This window comes from the organism of the source record quoted next, unplaced genomic scaffold, assembly GCF_019419815.1.
Source record: "Pyrus x bretschneideri cultivar Hongxiangsu unplaced genomic scaffold, Pyrus_bretschneideri_v1 Contig1, whole genome shotgun sequence".
NCBI classification, from domain to species: Eukaryota; Viridiplantae; Streptophyta; class Magnoliopsida; order Rosales; family Rosaceae; genus Pyrus; species Pyrus x bretschneideri.
Window position 1 is genome coordinate 6004234 of NW_025999390.1, and position 26302 is coordinate 6030535.

General features: G+C 35.6%; 3 protein-coding genes across 5 annotated transcripts; all 3 read left to right on the top strand.

Annotated features, from left to right (window-relative positions):
• The first annotated feature begins 2022 nt into the window (after window positions 1–2022).
• On the top strand, window positions 2023–2427 carry LOC125480169. The gene has a single exon (XM_048590662.1). It carries the CDS (start codon window positions 2023–2025, stop codon window positions 2425–2427), a length of 405 nt encoding a protein of 134 aa, XP_048446619.1.
• Window positions 2428–7770: 5343 nt separating this feature from the next.
• LOC103957501 (UPF0481 protein At3g47200) lies at window positions 7771–13620 on the top strand. Of its 2 annotated transcripts, none has more exons than XM_048581935.1 (3): window positions 7771–7883; window positions 8343–8531; window positions 12069–13620. In XM_048581935.1, the coding sequence occupies exons 2-3, from the start codon at window positions 8355–8357 to the stop codon at window positions 13371–13373; spliced, it is 1482 nt and encodes a 493-aa protein (XP_048437892.1). In that variant the 5' UTR covers window positions 7771–7883; window positions 8343–8354; the 3' UTR covers window positions 13374–13620. The 2 variants fall into 2 exon arrangements, with proteins under 2 accessions (XP_048437892.1, XP_048437894.1); XM_048581937.1 differs by having other exon boundaries at window positions 7771–7879.
• Window positions 13621–18265: 4645 nt separating this feature from the next.
• LOC103957500 lies at window positions 18266–25687 on the top strand. Of its 2 annotated transcripts, none has more exons than XM_048581947.1 (19): window positions 18266–18445; window positions 19400–19518; window positions 19606–19833; window positions 19924–20010; window positions 20146–20235; window positions 20323–20449; window positions 20603–20703; window positions 20989–21157; window positions 21281–21402; window positions 21820–21948; window positions 22117–22215; window positions 22307–22364; window positions 22445–22520; window positions 22597–22726; window positions 23129–23286; window positions 23710–23782; window positions 23872–24063; window positions 24214–24307; window positions 24522–25687. In XM_048581947.1, the coding sequence occupies exons 2-19, from the start codon at window positions 19444–19446 to the stop codon at window positions 25391–25393; spliced, it is 2880 nt and encodes a 959-aa protein (XP_048437904.1). In that variant the 5' UTR covers window positions 18266–18445; window positions 19400–19443; the 3' UTR covers window positions 25394–25687. The 2 variants fall into 2 exon arrangements, with proteins under 2 accessions (XP_048437904.1, XP_009367942.2); XM_009369667.3 differs by having other exon boundaries at window positions 19405–19518.
• Window positions 25688–26302: the final 615 nt, after the last annotated feature.

Genomic DNA, 26302 nt, shown 5'->3' on the forward strand with positions numbered 1-26302 from the left:
AGAGCCGACAAAACACAAAACCATTTTTGAGCCGCATTAATTAATTAATTGATCAAAGTAATAACAATTATTCCCATATCTTCTAAATTCATACCTTATGAAATCATAATCGAATCATAGAAAATCCCGAAGGAGTCACTCAGACATCCAACATCTTTTCTAACTCAATTCACAAGACTCTCGAAACCATTGACACAAATATATATATATATATATATAAATATAAATATAAAAAAAAACTAAGGCTGGAGTGACATAGTTAGGCCAAGCCTACTTCTCCAAACAATGGGATTTTAGGCCACTCTACGAAATTCAACAACCTCGGGTTCCGAACCACTCAACGGAACCAAACCAAATATGATCGCCTAAAAATGTACCATGCACAACTAGTCATCATCACCTCTAGAATGCGTATGGTCCCCCATCGCGGATATACCAAGTAGGACCATCCATGTACCACAACTACGTGATGCAATCTCATCATCACACATTAAACATAATTATACGCATACATGCTATCGATTCCACATATCAACCAGCATCAAGTCAGATGAAGCACAACACAAGGAATTTCCTTAATTACTATTTCTACTAAGAATCTAATAAAGTACCTAACTCATCTCTTGACTTCGATCTCCATCTCATGCTAGGTAAAATGCCAAGTTCAATTAGATATACAGTTGGTAATCATATCCAAATAATTATCAAACAATTTTTGAATCCCATAATTGTCATAACATTCATTATAATTATAATTAAACATATATATGTCCCAGACATCATCAGTGCACAAGCCAAATCCTATTTAATAAGCATAGGTCTATGGCTAAATATATAAAAATCACATTTCAATAGAAATCATATTCATAAGACCAATTCTTAATCACAATTGATACCAATATAAGAAATTAAGATAATAATCATGTCTCATATATTCAAGTCGCTATCAACCAATATAGCCCCACTAGATTTTCACTAGTAATACCCTAAGGTCCGTAAACCATATCTACAATAGCATACTAAAATTTGGTGTCAATTAAATGGTAAGATTGTCAATTGTTAAAATATTCAAGTGGCGGACCTTATCGAAAATATACTCAACCAACAACATTTCATAAATCGAATGTTACATATAGGAAAATTTGACTTTTTCTAAAAATTCTCAAATTTCACAAGAATGAAGATCTCAACAAGTAGAGTAAACTTTATACCTAAACACCCCAAACTAGCCACAAATCGTCGGAACCCTAAGGTGGGTGTTCGTCAATTCGACTTCCTCGGTGTTCCTACGCCCTAACCACCAGTTGGGTCTTGTTCCTGAGTCCAAGGAAAGTTGATTAAGGGTGGTGGTGGGTGGTGAAACTCACCGGAACGGCGAGCCGCCGTCGAGAACCTCCGAGTTCTCCGGTATGGTTCTACTTGAAATTGGCCTTAAAAACCCTTGAATTTGAGCAAATATGGTAGATGAGATGTTGTAGTATAAGTTGCAGATGGAAGAGGGGTGAGAATGGCCTGAAAAATGGTGGAGATTGGCCGGAATTTGGCAAGGTTGAAGTCGGGTTTGTGGGTGCTCGGGTTGACGGAATGGAAGGGGGGAAAATCCGTCTTTTTCTTTTCCTTTTTTTTTTTTTTTTTTTTTTGGCTGTTGCCACACCTTTCTTTTTCAAATCTGATTAGTCCCCAGAATTTACTCACATCTCCTCGGCCCAAATTCCCACATAGTGGGGGTTTAACTAATTTAAAAACTATAGTTTAGTAGAACAACTTCAAATATCCGTAATTATACCGCTATAATCCGGACTCACAAATGGCTTTTGCATATGTGCTCGTGGCTTTAAGATCTATTCAGAAATGTTACTTGTGACCTCGAAAGATCAACGAGTAAATAATAATTTTTCAAACTTTACTCTTCGTAACTTGTTTAAATAAACCTAATTTCAAATAAATTAATATAAATTCTCGAAAACAAATATAAAACCTCAGTAATACAAATACGTAGATTATAATAGTTGAAATCCAAGAATGGGATTTCACAGTCCGAGATATCCTGCACATAATTTTCGGAGGCGGTTTCAGATGAGGGGAGAGCTTTTTGAAAGCATCTTGAATGCAGTTATCAATCATGACCACTACTTTGCAAGGAAGATAGATGTCGTAGGCCAACAAAGTATATTACCTCATCAGAAGCTTACATCTGCGTTTCAGATGCTAGCTAATGAGTGTTCTGCAGACTCAACTGACGAATATTGTCGACTTGTGGAGATTACTGCTACTGAGAACCTAAAGCGCTTCTGTAAGGCAATTGAAGTCATATATGGAGCCACATACCTTCGCAAGCCAAATGGTGAAAACTTGAAGAGGCTTCTACGCAAGGCAGAGAAAAGAGGCTTCCCTAGCATGATAAGAAGCCTCGATTGTATGCATTAGAAGTGGAAGAACTGTCTTACTACTTGGGTTAGCCAATTCAAGAGCCGTCATAACACGCTAACTATCGTGCTCGAGGTTGTGGCGTCTTACGACACATGGATTTGGCATGCATTCTTCGGCGCTCCTGGATCAAACAACGATATCAACGTTCTTTAGTCTTCTCCTCTGTTTGATGATGTTGTCAATGGATGGACACCAGAATTGAGGTACAAGGTTAATGGTAATATGTGTGAGCTAGGTTACTACCTAACTGATGATATTTATCCTAGTTGGCCTACCTTTGTAAAAAAAATTTTCTCATTCCGATAGTGCAAAGAAGAAATTATTTTCGCAGAGGCAAGAGTCTTACAGGAAGGATACGAAGAGAGCGATCGGGATCCTACATTCAATCATGATGACATGAATAATTTTGCACAACGTGATTGTGAATGATGAGTACATCGAAATTGAAGAAGATTCAGATGAAGATGTGGATGATGACCAACCAACACATACGAGAGTTATGACAAGAAATGTTGAATATCTCACTGCAACCACATATGTGACCCGACATGATACGGTCACATTGAGTGAGTATATGAAACGTTTAAATAGAATTCAAGTTCCTCAAGGTTATGACACACTTCGTAAGGATTTGGTTGAACATGTATGGTGCCGAGAAGGTGAACGTTGATGATGTTGGTGTATTAATGTGCTGTGTTAAATTTAAGTGTGCTATGTTGTTATTTTATGTAATAATTTTAAGTGTACTATGTTGGTATTTTCTAGTAATAAATTGAAGTGTCTTCTTGCGCAAAATTTTTTATCTAGTACGTTGTCAAAATTATTGAATGCCGTACTATATTATTTGAGTTTGATTGGAATTACTTGGTCAAGTACAAATGTAAACATTTGACAAAAAAAAAGAGTACAAATGTAACACTGCGTTCTCCATGGTATGCCATACTTGTGAAAATATCTTTACATAATGAAAAAAAATCTGTACGCCATGAAAGAATATGAATAAGAATGAAGGGTAAAAAAGCCATATTTCTTTTGGCATGTAGCATCCATGATAAATAAAAGGCATTTGACAAAAGAAGAAATCGGCAGGAAAATTATATATTATGGATTAATCTAAAGTAAAAGTGTAACATCTCACATCGACCAACGAAAAGGGGGTGATGTGTCTTATATGTACATGCTCACCTCCATATAGCACAAGGCCTTTTGGGAACTTGCTGGTTTCGGATTCCATCGGAACTCCGAAGTTAAGTGAGTTTGGGCGAGAGCAATCCCAGGATGCGTAACCTACTAGAAAGTTCTCGTGTGAGTTCCCAGAAACAAAACTATGAGGGCGTGGCCGGGGCCCAAAGCAGACAATATAGCGCTACGGCAAAGTTGAGATTGGGATGTAATAGAATGGTATCAGAGCTACTCTGCCGTGTGATGCGAGTGTGCCTTGTAACATCCCGCGTATAGCGTCCCGTAATGTCAAAAAAGTCACTCTTTAAGTAGAGGACCAATTAAAAATTCAACACCTACCCGGGCGGCTAATGTCCCATTCAACGGCCACAATTCTCCCACCGCACATGATCCAACGCCCACCACTTTCCTTTATTGCGCCCGACGCGTAACCTCATTTTATTTTCCCCGCGGGTTTCTTTTTCTGATTGGAGGATCTAGCGATCCAAACAGTCACCGGCCGTGGCGGAAGATTTTAAGTCGCGTCGCGAAAACGACGGTAAATCTCGTCGTTTCGGCCAAATTACGGATCAGTCTCTTCTTCTCCTCAGCAATTTTCAGTTCCAAATTGCTCTGAGCTTTTCTTATTCTGCTTTCGCTTCTGGAGCTCTCTGGGACTTCAGGTGGATTACATTTCTCAGATTAATTTTGTTAATTTCGTTTTTTCTCTTGGAAGTATTCATTGTAATTTGCTGATTAAGTTTTGGGTGATGAATTTTAAGTGAATTTTGAGAGGTATTATGATTTGGGTTTTGAATTTCAGTCAGAGAAATGAACTTTCCTGAGAATTTGTGGTGGGTAGGAGGCAGGTGAATTTAGTAAAAGTTGTTTGAAGCTGGCATCCCTAAGTTTCCATTTTTTGTTGGATTACCATTGTGAAAGAAGTTAACTTTGTATGCACATGTAAGTATGAATTACACTGGAGGAAATTGGCAGTGAGTGATCGAATTTCCCAAGGAAAATGGGAGTTTTGAGCTAAATTCGTATGAGTTGTTATGCAATTCGTATTCGGGTTGTTCTAAGTTTGAGTTTATGTTCATGAGCCTTGGAGAACAATTTAGAAACAATAAAATAACAGAAATACAAAATCAAAATACTTATACTTTATTATTCACAAATACTTGCAATATAAAATGCAATAACACAATAATTACAAAAAATTAATATGATACTAACTTGAATGAATTGAAGGTAGAGGCTAGCGCAAACGCTATGTCCTTCGAACAGTATTTTCGTCCCACTCGTGCGCTTGTGGTTCTACAACGTCTGCTCGACCAGGATACAACTACCTAATTCTACAACCCGCACTGGATTATAGAACTCTAGCGAATTGTTTTGTGTGTTTACTCTCTGGAAAGTTTGTACGGAAGATAAGGAGGAAGAAAAGATGATTTTTGATGTAACTGAGGACTCCAGTTATATAGGCTCTTTCATACCTCTTCAAATACCTTTTGGATGTATCTGAAGCTATACAACTCTTTCCAAAGAGTTGTGTCTATTAATCAAAACGTTTTTAATTAATTTAATTAAAAACTTAATTCGAAATTAAAACTAATTGATCAGATTAATTTTAATTCCTTGACCCCAAAGTGCCCCAAGGCCGAAGGCCCTTGTCTTGATTAATTAATATTAATTAATATTAATATTATAGTATAATCATCAAGCCTAATCCACACAACCATAAGGCCCAAACCTTCAATCCATTTCCAAATGATCCAAGTTCTAATTACTAAGAAAAAGGAATAAGCCTATACAAAGGCTAGTGAAAAAATACTGTTGACCAATATGGGATAAGGATGTCTCAAACTCCAACAAGCTTGATGTCGGCACATTGTCCGTATAAGAACACTTGAAAGGTTTGGTGTTGGTGGTGTTGTTTGAAGCTGTATCAATAAATTTCAAATCTTGTTGAATTCTCATTGTGAACGAAATTACCTTTCTATGCGTTGTATCCAAAAATTACCACTGTGTGCGCATACATGTACACGTTTCAATGACGAATAGATGGCGATATTTTATCCTATCAAAACTAGGAAATTGGGACTGAAAAAGTACTTTTTTTCTGTAAAACTTGACTGAAGACTACTTCCTTGTGAAAGAGGATTTTTGCTGCTCACAATCACCATGTCATAAAGTATTTTTGAATTTTGGGCCATGCACGGTTTATTTGCTGCACAAATTGAATACCTACTAAGTTTTTAGACAAATATTAGTGTGTTGGGCCTTGGACAGGCCTAAGAGTATATTTTTATCCCAAACATGCATATTGCGCACTAAAAATTTGGGCAAATAAAGTCTACAAAAAGTTCTATGCACAATTATTTTTTTAAACAAACGATAGTATTTACATTTACGTATTCGAAAAGTGAGTTTAGTCTCACAATTGACTAGCAATAATATGGTTTCAATTCATATTTGACGAGAATCGAAGCAAAGTTCTATGCACATTGAAGCATTCTTTCACCCTCTTGAAACATTTCAACTTTCGTATTTAAGCCTTAACTAACAAATTAAATATCCATCAACTTGCAATCGGTGTAGTATGCATCTGTTCCATAATTGTTGGCCTCACGGCCTCCAATTATATATGTGCTTTATTTGAAAGTTCGTCTATCTTCACGCGCTAGATGACAACTTTGTTGATGTTATTCTGCTATTGATGGTTGTCGGCAGCCAAAGGCTAAGAAGGATTCATGTTTATAGAATGCTAAAACCCCAAACCATAAACCTTCCAACACGTGTGATCTTCCATCTACACAAAAAGCTTCACGGAAAATATTGTCACATTCCATCAACTTGTGCACAACTTGAGGGGTGAGGATCCTCTCCGGATCTTCTATGATCACGTCTTAACAGTTCATCGTATATCGTACGGTCAATTTTTGTTAGGTATTATTTATGTTTAATTTTAAATAAAAAAATTCAAAATGATTTTTGATCGCATAATATATGATGAACGGTTAAGATGTGAGAATCCCTAGAATTTCCACAATTTGAATCTGAATGGAATCCAATTCTCAACTTGAGAACTGGTTGACTGTTATAGTTTGTTTAAATTAATCTAACAGTACAACGTTAAATTATTGGAAAATTGGCAATAATAGATAATTTCATAATGTGTGGTACTATCTACAACCATTTTTATCTTCTACACATATTTTGTTAATTTATGTTCTTTAATTTTTTTTTCAATTCATTTGATTCGATGATAAAAAAAATTGAGAAGAGTGTGTAGATGTAAAAAAAAAGTATGGATAACAAAACCATTTCATTATTTGCATGCTGAAATAGAAAGGAAAATATAAAAGATATGAATAATAGAGGTGGATGATAGGAAATGCCTAAAGTGAGGTTGCTCGTTCATTGCACCACAAACATTGTCTAGGGCAAATCCTATTTACTGGATTTGCTCTCATCGCTCTCATCCTTAGAGGCCAGTAACCTCATCTCCGTGCAAGTATTATTTCACCATAAGTGAGATTTTTTTTTCTTGTATAATTAATCTAAGTGTTTTAAACATTTCTCTAATTAACATTATTAGTTATGAGAATACTAAATTAATCGATTATAGTAAGGAAGATAAATCTGGCTAGTATAATATCGAGACTCTTCTAAATCCACGTTCTATCAAACTCACTACATTAATTTGAGAATTAGTATCAACCACTTTTGTTAATAGTCAAGAAAAGATAAAGGTAGGTAGCTATATGAATCACGACATTAATATAATGTGGCCCATTAGACGCGTTCTGCAAAAACAAGTTACTAATAGTACTACGTGAAACTTTACATGCGAGAAAGAAAAGTCTCCTGCGTTAATGTGGCAAAAACAAGTAAAGAGTCTTGCAAGGCATCAACCAAGCTATCATTCAAGGAAAGATAAGGGTGGGTACTATTCGATTCACATTAAGGGTAGGTAACTATATGAATCATCACATTAATTTCATGAAAAGTATCATTCGATTTGACAGTAAAGTATCACGTAGTGCCCGTGGGAAGGGCAGTTAGCTATACGAATCATGACATTAATTTAATATGGCCCATTAAACACGTTCTGCAAAAACATATTGAAGAAGAAATGCTTATATATAGCCAACCTATCATTGCGCTATTGTTAAAAGAAAATTTAATTTTCAATTACCAGAGGAGCAATATGAATTGAGTTTTCTTAGTCATCTACAAAGAGGCAAATTGACCGTACAAACTTGCTTGTTTTCTTGTATACAAAGCAAGTGCGAATTCACTTCTTTTTTTCCTTGCATTTTTTATTGGAAGTATTGTTATTATTGACACTTTAAAAATTATCACGCACTCATTTTCAAAATAATAAATTTCATTTCAAACCGTGTTAGATGACTTATTGGTATAGATGCCTTATTGTTAGTACCAATAACAACTCATTTTTCAATTTATAATCTTTTTTTTTCCTTTCATCTTGCTTGTTTCTTCTCCAGTGCTATGTTTGCATATATTCATTGTTTTGAAGCTTTTAGTTTCATACTTACCAGTTAAGGGAATGCTTCAGCTTTCTTCTTAATATCTATTATTGAATAGTTTGGCCGTGTATATACATATGTTTTGATTTTATAAGTGTCTATTAATTACAACCATGCACTAATATGGTTTTTAATCAACCACTTTGGCGTAATATATGAATGGTGTTAAATTTATGGTGTGGTTGTTTGTTGCAGGCTTCGGACCTCATGGACGAGCCAAGGAATTTGGGAAAAACAAAAGCTAGTGCCAGTGCGGCTGACATTGAACTAGCCAGTAGTACCAGTGCGGGTGACATTGTAATAGCCAGTAGTACCAGTGCGGCTGAATTTGTAGTTGGAGCCAGTGAGGCTGAATTTGTACTTCGAGCCAGTGCGGAATCTCATGTAAGTGATTCTCATCTCCTATCATGGGTGTAAAATAACAAAAAGTACAAGCAGTTCTACTCATGTTTAAATAAATATTTTTCTTTATAGGAACAAGTGAACAATTTCAGTTAATGAAATTTTTATATTGACAATACTACTCTCGTATCTTTTTTTGCTAAAAGCATTTTTAACATTATAGTTTACCAAATACTTACATGTTTTATTCATAGATGTTTATTCTTAAAGTACAGAAGAAGTAATTTCTAAAAAATCACAACAATCTCAAATTAGCTCTTAGCCCATCTTGCAGCAATTATTATTCCGCAATAAGTGAAATTTTTTTTTTCTTCATTTATAGTTTGAGTTGTTTAAACTTTTCTCTCATTAACATTATCAGGTAGGAGAAAACTAAATTAATCGAGCATAGTAAGTGAGATAAATCGGGCTAGCACAATATCGAATATCGAGACTTTTCCCAAATCCACGTTATGTTAGCTTGTCACTACATTAATTGGAGAATTAGTATCAACCACTTATGTTTATAGTTAAGGAAAGACAAGGGCAGTTAGCTCTATGAATCATGACAATAATTTAATGTGGCCCATTAAACACGTTCTGCAAAAACATATTGAAGAAGAAATGCTTATATATATAGCCAGCCTATCATTGCGCTATTTTTAAAAGAAAATTTAATTTTCAATTACCAGAGGAGCAATAAATATTGAGTTTTCTTAGTCATCTACAAAGAGGCAAATTGACCGTACAAACTTGCTTGTTTTCTTGTATACAAAGCAAGTGCGAATTCACTTCATTTCTTTCTTCTTCTTTTTTAATTGAAAGTACTGTTATTATTGACATTTTAAAAAATTATGATGCACTTATTTTCAAAAGAATAAATTTCACTTCAAACCATGTTAGATGACTTATTGTTAGTACCAATAACAACTCATTCTTCAATTTATAATCCTTTTTTTTCCTTTCATCTTGCTTGTTTCTTCTCCAGTGCTATGTTTGCACATTGTTTTGAAGCTTTTAGTTTCGTACTTACCGGTTAAGGGAATGTTGCAGCTTTCTTCTTAATATCTATATGTTTTGGTTTTTTAAGTGTCTATTAAGTACTACCATGCACTAATATTGTTTTTAATCAACCACTTCGGCGTAATATATGAATGGTGTTAAACTTGCATGTTCTATGGTAAGTGATTCTCATCTCCCAGACGGTAAATGTAGTTGGGTTTAAGAGCACTTTAAACCGTACGAGGTTAAGGCCCTAGTAAGCGTCATGAGAAAGAGAAATCTTTGTATATACCATAGAACATGTGGATGCTTCGGGTGTTTAAATGGTATAAAACATGTGGAAAGAAATATATATATATATACACACACGTGCATGTGAAAATTTAGGCTAAATAGCCAAAATGGTCCCTAAGACATGCATAACACATGACTTTGATCCCTAAGATTGAAAATCAATAGAAATGGTCCATGAGATTGTCCACCATCCATCATTTTGGTCATTCCGTTAAAAACTCTTTGGGCAATTTTCAAAGCTTCATAACTCAATCATATTTTAACCACAAAACAAGATTATACCTATTTGGAAGCCCACTGGTTGCCAGAGATGGCCGGAAATAGTCTCAATTTGACTAGTCCACGAAAAAACTGGAAAACTTGCCGAAAACTAGGTAAAGTTTAAACGTTCATAACTTCTTCAAAACTCAACGAAATCGAGTGACTCAAAAATGAAAATCATACTTCTCGACGATACAAAGAGAATGGTACCTTTCTCGATTGCTAAATTTTCGTGGTTTGGCTGGAAAATGGCTCGAAAGTGGCTAACTAGAAAATGGTTAGCCATTTTCGAGCCGTTTTCTAGCCAAACTACAGTGAATTTGCTAATTAGGGCTTATTTTCGGGTTTAATTTTCTACTATTATTCTTCTCACCAAGGAGGGAAATATATATTGTACAATATTGATTTACAAGGAAAGAAACATCAAATAATATCTATCCTAATTACATCCTGATTACAAGGACCCAAACAGGTAACTAAGCTAATTACGTACAAAGGTCAACTCTCCAACAGAATTAGCCATCTAGAAAGATACCATTATCTTCGTTGCATCGAGAAGTATGATTTTAGTTTTTGAATCAATCGATTTCGTTGAGTATTGAAGAAGTTATGAACGTTTAAAGTTTACCCAGTTTCCGAAGAGTTTTCCAGTTTTTCTGCAAATCAGTCAACTTTGAGGCTACTTTCCGCCCATTTCCAAAACCATTGGGCTTCTAAATAGGTATAATCTTGTTCTAAACTTTCCTATCTTCATTTTGATATATTATGGGTCAAATTTGGTTAAGAAACGATTGTGTTACGAAGCCTTGAAAATTGTCCAAAGAGGTTTTAACGGAATGACCAAAATGATGGATGGTGGACAATCTCAGGGACCATTTCTATTGATTTTCAGTAATGGTTTGGTACTGAGGTGCTTTTATAAAAAGTGGATATCAAAAAAAGCTGAGCTTAAAAAAGTGTTTGGTAAACACTTAAAAACAACTTATTTTCACAGTTTTGGGTGAAAAAAAAAACTGAAAACGTGAAGCAGCAAAAATGAGCTTATTTTCATAACACAGCAGAAACAGTTTTTTTTCAAAGCAGAGCAATACCAAACCAACCCAATCTCAGAAACCAAAGTGATCTGTTATGCATATCTCAAGGACCATTTTGGCTATTTAGCCGAAAATTTATTTACAATTCTATTCACAATAAAAAAAACAAAAACAAAATAGGTGTCTAAAGCGGGTTTCATAACGTTTTACAAATTTAGAATAGTGTTGAACTTATGATTCCATTATCAAAGTAAAATTACATCCTAAGCTAATTGTAATTAGTAAAATACGCATAGAGTTTGGTGTATAGGAGTTGGAAAGCAATTCAATTCCAGTTGCATTAGGGGAAGGGTTTAAATGTATAGCTAGAGGGCTAAATTAATCAGGCACAGTAGGTGAGGTAACTCTGGCTAGCACAATATCGAGACCATTTCCAAATCCACATTCTGTCAGACTCACTATTAATTGGAGAATTAGCATCAACCACTTATGTTTATAGTTAAGGAAAGTAAGGGTGGGTAGCTATGTGAGTTATGACATTAATTGGCCAATTAAACATGTTTAAGCAAAAACATAATGAAGAAGAAATGGTATTGTTAAAAGAAAATTTTATTTTTCGTACACCAGAGGAGAGCAAGTAATAAAGTATTGAGATTTCTTACATATCTACAAGAGCTAAATTAACCGTATAAACTTGCTTGTTTTCATGTATACAAAGCAGATGCGAATTCACTTCATTTCTTCCCATTTTCGATAAGAAATATTGTTATTGACACTTTAAAAAATGGACGTGCTATCCACACACTCATTTTTGCTTCTCACACACCCTCTTAATTTCCGATTGTCGGATTGAATAAATTGAAGATAATCAAATGATAGAAATCAATAATGAGAGTGTGAGAGTATCTTAGTTGAATGTGTGCCTAATGAAATATTTGAATGGATGCAGATAACGATCCCAGGCGTTAAAATTCCATTTCACAAGGAGTCGAAAACCCTGTCCCATCTGCGGTGTATCTATAGAGTTCCTAAGCGACTACGGCGGGGAAATGAGGAAGCGTATACACCTCAAGTAGTCTCTATAGGCCCACTTCACCATGGCAATGAACACTTAAAAGCCATGGAAGAGCACAAAACAAGGTACCTGCGACATTTTCTAAGTCGACCGGGGGTAAGCTACCGTCATTGTATAAATATGATAACGAACCAAGTGGAAAACTTGCGAGGTTTTTATGCAGAATCCATTGTGTCTGAAAAAAAAAAAATATTCCAAAAAACAAAAAAAGAAAGTGATAAATTTGTCGAAGTTGTTTTAGCGGATGCCGCCTTCGTCATTGAGCTCTTATTGAGGTACTATTGCATAACAAAGGAACTTGAAGATGATTACGGTCAAGGTGAAGATGATTACATATTGAAAAACCCCGGGATGTTTTGGGATGTGCGTCCAGACTTGCGGTTGCTTGAAAATCAGCTGCCATTCTTCATTCTTCGGGATCTTTTCGACACAGCTTTTTCTTCTTCACCTCAGCTGCCTTCATTACTTAAAATTTCCTACCATTTTTTCAAAAAAGAAATTGATGGCAAGGGAAAAAAAGAGAATTTTTCCAAACTACTTTCTTCTGGAGAAGAAGTAAAGCATTTTGTTGATCTGATAAGAATTCTATACCGACCGTTGGAACCAAAAAAGAAATCCACAGACAAATACAACATCACAGCCACACCCAACGTGACAAAGCTACACCAGGTTGGAGTCAAGTTTGAGGTAAGAAACGGTAGCAGTTTATTTGACATCAAATTCTCGCGTGGGATCCTCGAAATTCCAAAGTTAACAGTGAACGATACCACGGAGCTGACACTCAGAAATTTCCTTGCTTTTGAACAATGTCATCACGGAGAGGAGGATTTCCTAGCTAATTATGTTTTCCTTATGGGGCTTCTCGCGAAAACCCCAAAGGATGTGCAATTGCTTGTTGAGAAGGAAATCATTGAAAATTGGCAAGGTGATACCGAGAAGATATCTACTTGGCTTCATGACCTTGGCACCGGGATGATGCTTCACAACCATTATTATGCCCCTCTTTGTAAAGAGCTGAAAGATTACCGCAAAAATCCCTGGCACGGATGGATGGTAATTTTGAAACAAAAATATTTTAACACGCTTTGGGCCGGTATTTCTTTTGTTGCTGCTGGTATTCTCCTCGCACTCACTCTCATACAAACAGCGTGCTCTTACAAATCTGCCCCGCTCTTATAAATCTGTCCTTTAAGCATCAACGACCGCAAGTCTCTCCCTCGCCATATCCTTGGAAGTCTAGCCTAGTCTTTGAGAGAGTACAGAGTTTGCATTTCAATCTCAGGTTTCCTTCAAGGGAGTGTAATAGATGTTCCAACAAAATAAAGTATTCAAGAGTGTGATTTTATATTTGATAGGGAAGCAGTGTCTACTTGTAATGGCTTTGTTGAAGTGTGTGTTGTAAATAAAGAGAAGTGATTCCCGCAAATCTTTTTCTTCTCTGCACTTCTGTATTTTTTGACCTTAGATGCAACCAATCATGCGAAAATCACTTTTCTAAATTAATGCGTACGTAGCTTCTTATGTCGTACCAATTTGATGTTCATGGACCTATTCTTATGTCGTTGTATGTTTGAACAAAAATAAGGGTAATCGTATCATATTTATTGTTTTTTTTGCCACACCAAGTGAACATTTCCATTAAAATGCTGCTTTAAGCATCACTCGCAAGGATATGGAATTGCTTGTTCAAAAATGTAATTGTTGAAACTCAAAGCTTGATAGCGACGAGGTTAACAAACCTTATTAATCCGAGGAATTAACTGTTCCGAAGAAATCTCTTTGCTAATCTTAGTAAGGACATCAATGCATAACGCAGAAGTGGAAGGCAATGTCGAAACAATACTCTTTCAATCCCCATGCTCTCTACTTTTTATTGTTGTCCTCGTGACCAATTCCATTCAAACAGTGTCAAATCTCTTGCTTTCGGTTAATGCATTGTAGTTTGTTCACGACCAAGGAACTGATGTCTATGAAAATGATAACTGTTCATCATTTCAACCACATGCAACTAGGGATGGCCAACGGTTATGGCGGGCGGATAATCGCAGTTATTTAGCCATAACCATTTATGCTTATACCCGTATAACCGTTTATCCGTTGGGTAATTGTCTAAACGATTATATCCATACCCATAACCGTTTATAAACGGTTAACCATACCCATAACCGCATATCCATATAACTGTAACCGTTTAGTACCCGTTTACCCATTTATCATTCTTTAACCCATTTATCCCTTCTTTTTTTACCATTTACCCTTTTTTCATCCGTTTGCATGTTTTTTAAACAACTTGAAAATTAAAAAACAAAAATTTGTCATAATTTTCTTTTTCGGATAATTAAACACCGTTATAGAGACATTCATCATATATTTCCGCATTTTAATTTTTGAAGTCCTTATACCATTCCAATAATTGAAATAATAGTTTACTGAGTGGTTAATGTGACATCCCATATCGCCAGGGGCACGAGGCCTTTTGGGAGCTCACTGGCTTCGGGTTCCATCGGAACTCCGAAGTTAAGCGAGTAACGCTCGAGAGCAATCCTAGGATGGGTGACCTACTAGGAGGTTCTCGTGTGAGTTCCCAGAAACAAAACCATGAGGGTGTGGTAGAGGCCCAAAACAGACAATATCGTGCTACGGTGGAGTCGAGCTCGGGGCGGGATGTGACAGTTAAGGAAAACTATATTATATTAGCTACATAAACCATGCACTAGTCAATAGCATTGATTTTAGTTCTGTTCGATAGAGAACATGATTTGTGTTAATTTTACATATATGAAATAAACGGATAAAAGGGTAAACGGTTATCCGTTTATAACCGCAGTCAATACCCATAACCATTCATTTAAATTTCACAGATAAACGGTTATACCCATAACCCTAACCGTGAAATTTAAATGGGCTAGTAACCGCAGTTACTCATAACCGATGGGTATTTGCCCTTCCCTACCTCTAACGCAATACATCAAACAGATAGAGTGCAGGTTTATTGTTTTCGCATGGGACTTGAACAATCAACCATTCAAGACAGGGACGAAGCCAGAGATTTGTATAAGCGGGGGTATCCTCAAACAACAAAGTCACAGTTAAAAATCTCAAGAATTTATTGAACAAAACACTAATATATTAATCCGTAAAGTTTTTCATACAACATATTACAATATTCCTTAATCGTTTTCATGGTTTGAAAACGTTGCATAATAATCATTACCAATACTATTAAATATCTTTTTCTATAAAAATAATCATATTATCATTCATACATTGATCTCTAAATTAGAAAGCTAAATTCTAAATTGAAATGCCAAAAACAAATTAATGAAGTAAAGTCGTATAAAATACATTGTGGAGTAAAATTCTTGTGTTGAATTTTGATAATTGATTACTTGAACTCCAACTGTCTATAACACTCCAAATTCAATTGAGTTTTGGTTTAATGAAAGGGGAGGAAAAATTTGGAAAGGTTGAGGACTGGAATTGCTTTGCCATAGTGGGATGAGTTTTATGTGGATTAACGACCTAGTTAGAACTGCTTTGCCATAGTGGAAAAGTTGAGGACTGGAATTGCATTGCCATAGTTAGAAAAACGGAGAGGCACAATTAAATTAATTGTTAATTAAATTGTCATCAGGTAGGGTATTTGGGATCCCAAAACGGTAGACTAGTTTAGTTGCCTACTAATTTTTTTAATTGTAGTTTAATTAGGACTGTTTATTGAAAATTGGAACGTAATCATACATTTTTTTTTAAATAAGTGGGGGCATCCGCCCCTAGGCCTACCTTGATTCAAGACTGCTTAATCGGGAATAACAAAGGTGAAGAGGAAGAGATCGGAAATTCCCTGTAATCTTGCTGTTGGGTACAGAAATCTTGAGAGATGGTGGGCAGTGCATGAATTAGACGGAGAACATTATTTAATTTAATTGGAAAAATTAAGTGAATAAATTATTGTTGCAAATACGAATATATAACTGCAAAACGCGGTTTCTGACATTTCTGCTCCTTCATCTGCACTCTTAAATAGGTGGAAGAAGAAAAAAAGGAAGCAAATCCTCCCTGAACTTACACCTCCGGAGCTTAGGAATCAAATAATTTTGGCAGTCCCTGAGCATCGATGTAAGTCCGAAGAGGATATGCTTCCGAAAAAGAAAATCATCTCTACAATATTACTAAATCTGATTTTTTTTTTTCTTTTAATTATCTTCAATGGTTCATTTAAAAAGGAAACACTATCGGTGCTCCCCACGACTACTTTCTTTGAGTCTTATATTATTTCCTTTTTCTGGTTTCTAGATGGCCACTATTTCGCAGACTTAGACTTAATCAAATTAACTAAAATAGTGTGTTCACTGCTCTTATCTCTAAGTTTAAGTCACCTTCTTGTAAGTGTACATAAATAACATGTAAGACTCGTTTGAAAGTGTTTTTTAAATTACTGGAAGCGCTTTTAGAGAAAATGATTTTGAGTTATCGAAGAACTTCAAGTGTTTTTTCATAATTCACTTGTGTTCTTACTAAAGATTAGTTCTAAAAATATTATCAAATATTTAAATAATCAAACATAAAATCTCTCACTTACAAGTTGCAAGCGAAAAAGAATACCTAGTACTAAGTAGTATAAGGTCATAATTATTAAAAAAGGTTGTTTATATTAACCTAAATTACTTTTAATATAAAGACAAATAGATGATATAAATTACAGGTGAAGAAAAATACCCAATCCTAAGTTGTAAAGGGTCATAATTATTTAAAAAAAAGTTATTTACATTAACCTAAATTACCTTTAATATAAAGGCAAATAGATGATATAAATTCCTCAATGAAAAGGCAACATATATGACTTTCATTTTTCTCAAATTTGAAGATAAACGTGACATTGAATTTGAAAAACAAAGAAATCCTTTGTTAATGTCATGCTGAAATTAGCAAAAGAATATTATGAAAAATATCACCTTCGATTCCTAAAAGAGCGTAATGAAGTGTTTTTTGTTGCAAAAAGTTGAGGTAGAGTATAGGATTTTTGTTGCAAGACTTCATTAAACTAGTTGATTCGTACATACAATTTTTTTACCGTTTGGCCATATTAATGAAAAGGTAGTGCTGGTAATTCTTTTTTTTTTAATACATCAATATTTTACACAAGGAAGAGGGAGAGTTCGGTTAAGTCACACAATGGGCAACTTAATTTGGTATCAAATTAGCCGTCCACAAAATTCAAATCTAAGATTTCTCATTTCCAAGCGAAGAAGAATACCACTAGGTCGTAGCATTGAGTGGTAGTGCTAGTAATTTATAAAGAAGAAAGATGTTAACGACATTTGCATTTAATTTGAAAAGATAAACCTTTTAGGTCATTCTTTAACTAAATTAGAGGACAATTATATACTCAACGCGTGGAATTCAAAAGGAATTATCTGTTGATGGCATGCTTGGAATAGAAATAGAATATCATAAAAAGTCCCATTGCTAGTTTTCGAAATAGCATAAATTATAGTATTTTTTGTTGCAGATGGTAGAGGTAGAAATAAGTTTTTTCTTGTAAGACTTTCAATCTATTGAGTCATACGTACGAATTTTTAACCATTTGACAGATACTAACAAATAGACAGTACCAATCTCTATATATAAAGCTAAGCCTAAAGATGAAGTATTTTTAAGGTTACAAGCTTCACAAAAAATAAATGAACAAAAATGCATTCAAAACGAAAAAGTTCAAAAATAATTCAAAATAATGTATTAAATATGACACGGGTTTTTGGGGTCAAGACCAATTGAAAAGTGAACACCAACCGAAAAGGTGAAAAAAATATTCAACACCGGCCTAGGCCCAGGCGGCTATAGCCTTTTTATTGGACCGCCGTTCCAGTTTCCAGATTACAAAATACAAAGGGCGGTTAGATACGCGCCACGCATTTTAATAAATTCCACGGCCAGGATTTTCCCCCGCACTCGATCCAACGGCCACTAACCTCACCCACGCACTGCACTAACCCCACCAACTATCTCGCGACGCGTAATCCCATGTTTTAATTCCCGCGGGTTTTTTTTGTCCGATTGGACGAGCTCGCGATCGAACAGTCACGGGCAGTGGCGGAGGACTCTTAAGTCTCGCCACGAAAACGACAGTCGTCGTTTCGACGAAATTACCTATCAGTCTCTTCTTTCTCCTCAACAATTTTCAGTTCCAAATTGCTCTCAGCTTTTCTGCTTCTCTCTGCTTTCGCCACCGGAGCTCCCTGGGACTTCAGGTGGATTACATTTCTCTGATTAGTTTTTTTAATTTCTTATTTTTTTTTCTTTTGAATTATTGATTGTAGTTTGCTGATTAGTTGTAGTTTAATATGCTGATTAAGTTTTGAGTGATGAATTTTATGTCAATTTTGAGAGGTTTTATGAACTGGGTTTTGAATTTCAGTCAGAGAAATGAACTTTCTTGAGAATTTGTGGTTGGTAGGAGTCAGGTGAATTTAGTAAAAGTTGTTTGAAGCTGCATCCAATTTTGATATTTTTTGTTGAATTACCGTTGTGAAAGAAGTTAGCTTTGTATGAACACTTGAAGGGTTTGGTTTTGGTGAAGTTGTTTGAAGCTGCATCAATAAGTTTCAATGGAGGATATTGATGAATGCCTCGGAAGGGTCAATGGGAGTTCAGAACTATTTAGTAGGAGTGGTTGTGCTAACTTTGAGCTTATGTTCATGAGCTTGAAGTCGGTACATTGATCCTTTAAGAACACTAGAACAGATTATTGGGGGAGAACAGTAAACGATCATCTTGATCGCTGACATACCTGTCTCTTTATGATATGTTCTTTGGCAACTAGTTCGCTCGGATATTTATTTGTCATATTCTTTTATTTTTCATATGAAGCCGTATACTTCACTTGAAAAGGACTTCCATTTCGTTGTTTTATTAGCAATAATAACAAAGCCAAACAGGACTTCTACATTTGAAACATCTCATTGTGGTTATTGCATAAAAATGTATACAATGATTGCTTGAGTTGCTTGGAGTTTCAGCTCACTTAGTTTCAAGTTTGAGATTTTTCATTTTCTTGAGCTTTCTTCCCCTTTAGCTTTTCCTTTTAACTGTTCAAATCTTCCTTATTTTCATTTTGTGTTCTATTTCCCGACTGACCATGTGTCGGTTTATTTGGATCTATTTAGTCTAACTCTGGCCATTTATTTCCCTTCTCTTCCCCCAAGCAAAGATTTGTGAGTTTAAACTACTCTTGAGTCCATTTACAACGATGGGATGGGGAAACATCTACAAAAGACGCATGAAAGTGTGCACAGTTGCTTTTTTGATATACCTAGATTACAAGGTAAATTTCATTCATTTCCTTTCACTTATAGGCTGCCTATTTATATACAATACCCTTTTAACTTATTTTTCTTATAAATAATTGAAGGCTCTGCAGCAAAGAGAGAAATGGACTAACAAAACTAAAACAGATGCTTTATGGGAAAATGCTCATAAGCGAAATGCTAAACGTGTTCTCGGTTTGATAGTGGAGTTGGAAGGTTTGTGGGTGAAACTTGGGCAGTATCTGTCTACACGGGCAGATGTACTTCCTGAGGCATACATATGCCTTCTCAAGCAATTACAGGACTCTCTTCCTCCTCGTCCTTTGGAAGAGGTTGGTCTTTATAGATTTTGAAAGTTATAATATCAATATACAATTATCATCTGCGACGTCATTTGCTAACTGACAATTTCATTTACACAGGTTTGTCAAACTATACAGAAAGAGTTGGGGAAGTCAATGAATGAGTTGTTCTTAGATTTTGTGGATGTTCCTTTGGCAACAGCATCAGTAAGATTTTTAGACTCTTGGGTCTTGGAAGTAGAGTGAACAAATATAACCACTTAGCTAAGATTCATTGCTAATGATACTCTGATTCTAGAAAAAAAGGTTTATCTAATTGGTTTCCCATTCTAATTTATGCAGATAGCACAAGTCCACCGTGCCACCCTGCTCAACGGGCGGGAAGTAGTTGTTAAAGTTCAACATGAGGGCATCAAGACAATCATATTGGAGGTTTGTCTTGCTTGGCTTTTGAGATTCGGGTTATATAAATTAAATAGGGGTCACTAAATTCTTCTCGGACATACTTTTGTATTGCAGGACTTGAAGAATGCAAAGTCAATTGTTGACTGGATAGCATGGGCGGAGCCTCAGTACAATTTTAATCCTATGATGGATGAATGGTGCAAAGAATCTCCCAAAGAACTTGACTTCAATCATGAAGCTGGTATAATTAACTGTCATCCTTACTTCTAAATTTTGTCTTACTGCTGGAATCTTATACCTTTTTAGTTTGGCAACCTTGATGACTATTTGTATTACAGGTTTGTTCATTGTGTCTACTTTATTGATTTTGTTTATGCACTCTCTGTTTCTGTAGAGAACACCAGAACAGTGGCTAAAAATCTTGGCTGCGATACCAAATGTGATGATAACACACATGCCGATCGAGTGGATGTCTTGATTCCAGAGGTTATTCAGGTACTATCTGTTCCTTTCTTCTAATATATATGACTTTGCAGGCACTATTTCATTTAACTAAGAGTAATATAAGCAATTGTTCATATAAAAATCTAAAGATGACGTATGGTGGAATATACTGGGGTTAGTGATAATAACAAAAAAAAGTGGCTTTAGTGAGTAAAAACTGAAAACTGAAAACGGAGGTATATACGAAAAAGGAGTTAATTCATTTCTTTAACTATAGATGCTGTCTTTCCTGTTTTATACGTATTTCCCATTTACCATCCTGCTGCTTTTGTTTAGTCAACAGAGAAAGTCCTCATTTCGGAGTTTATGGATGGTATTCGTATAAATGACATAGAAGCGCTGGAAGAATTTGGTGTTGACAAACAAAAGGTTGTTGAAGAAATCACACGTGCATATGCCCATCAAATATATGTAGATGGTTTTTTTAATGGAGACCCTCATCCTGGTATCCATCTTCCCACCCCATCCGTTTTTATTATTTTTCACCTATTTTTTGTTTAGAACAAGTGAATTCATGAGTCAACAATTTTGTGAGGTATGGTTTACTAATCCTTGAGTTTTTTTACAGGAAACTTTCTTGTGAGCAAGGAACCTCCATATCATCCTATTTTGCTTGATTTTGGGCTTACAAAGAAATTATCAAGCTCTTTTAAAAAAGCACTTGCAAAGATGTTCTTGGCATCTACCGAGGTATGTACAAACTGTTATCAATATTTTTTCTTGAAAAACAAACTGTTATTAGTTTTGATATCATATGGTTACTTGATGTTAAAAAATTTAGGTGAGTAGGCTCAATGATTGAAAAGATTGACCTTGGAGTATCCTAAGGTTTCAGAGCCCTTATGAATTGCTCTCCATGGAATGCAACGACTAGTAGTGCTATGTAAAATTTTACTTTCTTGCCTTTCCGTTTAGATGTCGAGGATCATCTTTGTCAAGCAAATAAGAGCACTGTAATGAGTAATAGCAATGCTTTTTTAAGTGATGATGGTAATATTTTTTGTCAGACTAAATGAAGTGTACTGTAATTGTAAACAGGGAACAATCTGCATTCACTTAAATTAATTGACAGTACTTTGATTATTACATTGCAATGCTTTGTCACAGGGGGACCATGTTGCTCTATTGTCTGCTTTTGCAGAAATGGGACTTAAGTTGCGCCTTGATATTCCAGAGCAGGCAATGGAAACAACAAGTGTATTATTCCGAAGTACAACACCTGCCAAAGAGTCTCATGTAAGTATGCATTAGTGTGTATGTTTATCCACTCTGGACTGGTTAGATTGGTTCTATTTTTCCAACGACAGAAGTTCTATTCTATTCAGTTTGTCTTCCTATCCTATTTGTTTAGTATCAATTTAAAAAATCCTGTTCAGTTTATTATTAGCTTATGATCTTCCTTAGGAAACAATGAAATCTTTGGCGGATCAAAGAGCAAAAAACATGAAGGTTATACAGGACAAGATGCAACTTAACCAGAAGGAGGCTAAACGCTTTAATCCTGTAAGTTCATGCATGTCCTCCTACCGCTGTGCTTCTCTGCTATGTTTATTGACTAATTTCATCTATGCTAAAGTAAGAATTCCTTTATTAGGTAGATGCATTCCCTGGTGATATTGTAATCTTTTCACGAGTTCTCAATCTTCTCAGAGGTCTGTATACGGAGTTTTTCTCTGCTGTTTGTGTGTTAAATAATTATAACTTTTTAATTTTGCATTTGACTTGGATGTAGGGCTTTCTTCCACAATGAATGTCAGGATTGTATATCAAGAGATCATGAGACCATTTGCTGAATCCGTTCTACAAGGGTAAGTGTGCTGAATATTGTGTTGCATTGGTTTGTTGTCATATCTGGTTCTTTTCTGATCGACCCAAAATTTTCAGAAACATTAGTAGGGGACCAATGGAAAATGATCACTGGGTCTATGACACACCTGCCCACTCTAATGTGGAGGCCAAGCTGAGGCAACTCCTAGTTGAGCTGGGGAATAACAATAAAATACTTGGAGTCCAGGTGTGCACCAATTTATCTGTTGATATGATGCCGTGAAAATTTGAATAGTCCTTTTCCATTTGTGTATATTGTTTAATAAAGCTTGACATTGTATGATCTTTCTGCTCTCTTATATTCCAGTGCAAGTTTCACTTCGTGACAATTGTGTTGCGTGTTCTATGAATGCTGATCTTTTCTTGTTAAAGCATTATGTTAATAGATCAAAGAACTAGATCGCTAGATGCCCTTGGAATTGTTTATTTATTTTTACCTCTATTTTTGTAGTGAATGAAGTACACAACAGTTGTTTCATATTATTATTACTTCTTTTGTACTTCAAAAAAATTGATTGTTTGTTTTTAAACTTGACTATTTTTCTTTTCGAATTATAGTTTAATCAAGCTTTCATGATTTTGAATTAAGGTATGTGCCTACAAAGACGGGGAAGTTATTATTGACACTGCTGCTGGAGTGCTTGGTAGATATGATCCTCGTCCAGTTCAGCCCGACAGCCTTTTCCCAGTTTTTTCTGCTACAAAGGGTATAACGGCTGGAATGTTACATTGGCTGGTAGACATTGGGTGAGTATTAGTATGTTTCCATGTTGTCAATTCTATTTCCATGTTTCTTTTTGCTGTATAAAATATGTGCCTGAGGCATTTGGGCATGTTATATGGTTTTACCTGATTTAGAATAAGATCGTTTCTATTTTTGCGTCTTCATAGCTTGTAGCTTGTATCTCATTGTGTTAGGTGGCCTGGGATCCCATTCCATTCTGCACAACAGGGGAATCAATCTTGGTATAAAAACTTCCATAATGTGATCCATACGGAGAAATAATTGATATTTTAGGCATTACCTGCATGGCTTCAGGAGTAGTTTGACAAAATAACTGCCATGTATGTTACTTTTAACTATAATGACTTGACGAGGGATTTATAATGTCTCTTTATGCATTATGTTGGTAAGTACGGTAAATTGTTTTAACTTTTCCGCCCTTTCAGAAAATTGAACCTCGAGGAAGATGTAGCAAATATATGGCCAGAATTTGGATCATGTGGAAAACATAACATAAAGGTATATACTTTGTGATTCAATTTCTGATATTCTTAATCCAATATCCACTAAAGCTATAAGTTTTGTTTGTACTTTCCTTTGATTTTCAGGTCCATCATGTCCTTAACCATACCTCTGGACTGCACAATGCCGTGGCAGACCTCATAGAAAACCCTTTGCTTATCTCAGACTGGGAGGAGTGTTTAAACCGCGTTGCCCTTTCAGAACCTGAGACTGAACCTGGGCAGGAGCAGCTGTATCACTACCTAACTTTTGGTTGGATATGCGGTGGAATCATCGAGGTACAGTTGCCTACCATTCAGAGCAATTTTTAACATCTATTGTTTTCATTACTTTTTAGTATCTCTTGGAATCATTGTTTGTATGAACGTGAATCTCATGTTCAATGCTTGCTTTGACCATTTTTCTAATTATCTGTTCGGGTGGGACAGCATGCATCGAAGAGGAAATTCAAGGAGATTCTTGAAGAAGCATTTGTTCGTTCCCTCCAAATAGAAGGGGAGTTTTATATCGGAATACCTCCAGGCAAGTATACTATGTTTTTGCTTCATTAAACGTATGAATACATGTCATGACTCTGCAATTGCACTTCTTTCTTTGAGTTGATATACTATTTTGCTTTCTGTTGCTTTCAGTCAATACGAAAGTATTGGTTCAGTAATTTGTCAGGATGTATTCTGGTAACAGTGAACCTGGGATTTCATTTTTTAATTACCATGCCTTTTTGCTCTTCTCCTAGGTGTGGAATCTCGACTTGCAACCCTTACACCTGATACAGGAGACCTGAAGAAGCTTTCAGGAATTAGGGGCCGTCCCGATATGCCCTCCACTTTCCAGCCAGAGCAATTCGCAACTGCATTGCCCGTTCTATTTAACATGCTAAACGTTCGTCGTGCCATGATACCTGCAGCTAATGGACATTTCTCAGCCCGTGCACTTGCACGTTACTATGCAGCCTTAGCTGATGGCGGTGTTGTTCCACTGCCTCACTCCTCTTCCTCTAAGCCAGCTCTTGGTAGCCACCCTCACATTCCCAAATTTCCTGCTCAACCGTCACCAAAACAGCAGAAAGGTAACAGAAGCAAGAAGATAGCTGCTGCTTTTAGGAATATGAGAACTAATACGTATGAGAAGACTACACAAAATAGCAAGGACCACGACATTGGTAGTCACAGTAGAAACACGAGCAGCGACAGTAACACTTGCAACGCAAGTGACACCGTGTTGGATGAGGTCGTTGTGAATCCTAATCCTCAAAAGGACAGCGCTAAGATATTTAGCAACCCCAGAATTCATGATGCTTTCATGGGCGTTGGCGAATATGCAAACTTGGTTAAACCAGATGGGAAATTTGGACTGGGATTTAGGAGGTATTATTCCCAGGACGGGTCCCTTATTGGCTTTGGCCACTCAGGAATGGGTGGCTCAACTGCTTTCTGTGACATAAAAAATAGGCTCTCCATTGCTGTAACGTTGAATAAAATGGTGTTTGGTGCAGAGACCGGAAAGATAGTCCACTTCATTTGTTCAGAGTTAAATATTCCGGTGCCGGCAGATTATTTGAGATTCGCAGAAACGGCACCTAGTGATGGAAAACCTCTGATTAATTGAGGCTGGTAATTAAGCCATTTTACCCTTCATTATCATTACAAACTTCAACCCCAGAAGAATATGGTATTTACCCCAGATGAATGAGTGTATATAGTTATAGTGATTTTAATTTATACAGCACATATATTAAAAGTGAAAATTTGAGCACACTTGAAATGCTTAGGGTATTGGGTTTCAACCCCATGCGTCTCAGGATTGAAACTCTCTCATCTATTAAATTATTGTAATAGTTTTGAACTCTCTCTCTCTCTCATCTTGACAATAAAAAATTAAAATAAAAAATTTCCTTGTCCATTGATTTTAGCATATTAATGCACTCAACTTGAAATTATGGCACAATGAGAAATTCTGTCATATACAAACGTCTGTATCTCTATCATTTTGTTGTACATTACCAGTGATGCGTAAGAATTATTTTATTTATCATGAGAATTTTGAAGCTGGCCTTATAACGGTAATACATAAGAATTTTTTTATTTATCGTGAGGGTTTAGAAGTTGCCCCTACAATGAGAGAGGTGGACACATAATGTACAAAATTTGTGATACTTAAGAATCTTTCGTGTCTCGTCCAAAACTATTTAGAAATGATCCAACATATTTCTTTCCCTTCGACAAGAACAAAAAAAGTTAAATTACATTTTACCCCCTCAGGTTTGTGGTCAATTACAACCTCATACATTTTTAAAACATTTCAATTTCATACATTTACTTATCATTTTATTTCAATTTCATACATCCGTTAGAAAATTCGTTAAGTAAACCGTTAAGTGATGATGTGGCAAATATGGGATCCACATTTGTGCTGATGTGACTACCAAATTTGTACCACGTGGCAAAAAAAAAAAATCTAAGCATTTAAAAATTTTAATTTAATCATAATATCAAATACTAAAATAATTATTTAAAC

Excerpts from the sequence above, each read along its gene's own strand:
- LOC125480169 (XM_048590662.1), top strand. The coding sequence starts at position 2,023 with ATGGGATTTCACAGTCCGAGATATCCTGCACATAATTTTCGGAGGCGG.
- LOC103957501 (XM_048581935.1), top strand. The coding sequence starts at position 8,355 with ATGGACGAGCCAAGGAATTTGGGAAAAACAAAAGCTAGTGCCAGTGCG. Across the intron at positions 8,532-12,068 it reads GAGCCAGTGCGGAATCTCAT|ATAACGATCCCAGGCGTTAA; the intron begins GTAAGTGATTCT and ends GAATGGATGCAG.
- LOC103957500 (XM_048581947.1), top strand. The coding sequence starts at position 19,444 with ATGGGATGGGGAAACATCTACAAAAGACGCATGAAAGTGTGCACAGTT. Across the intron at positions 20,011-20,145 it reads TTCCTTTGGCAACAGCATCA|ATAGCACAAGTCCACCGTGC; the intron begins GTAAGATTTTTA and ends TAATTTATGCAG. Across the intron at positions 22,521-22,596 it reads GCTGAATCCGTTCTACAAGG|AAACATTAGTAGGGGACCAA; the intron begins GTAAGTGTGCTG and ends CAAAATTTTCAG.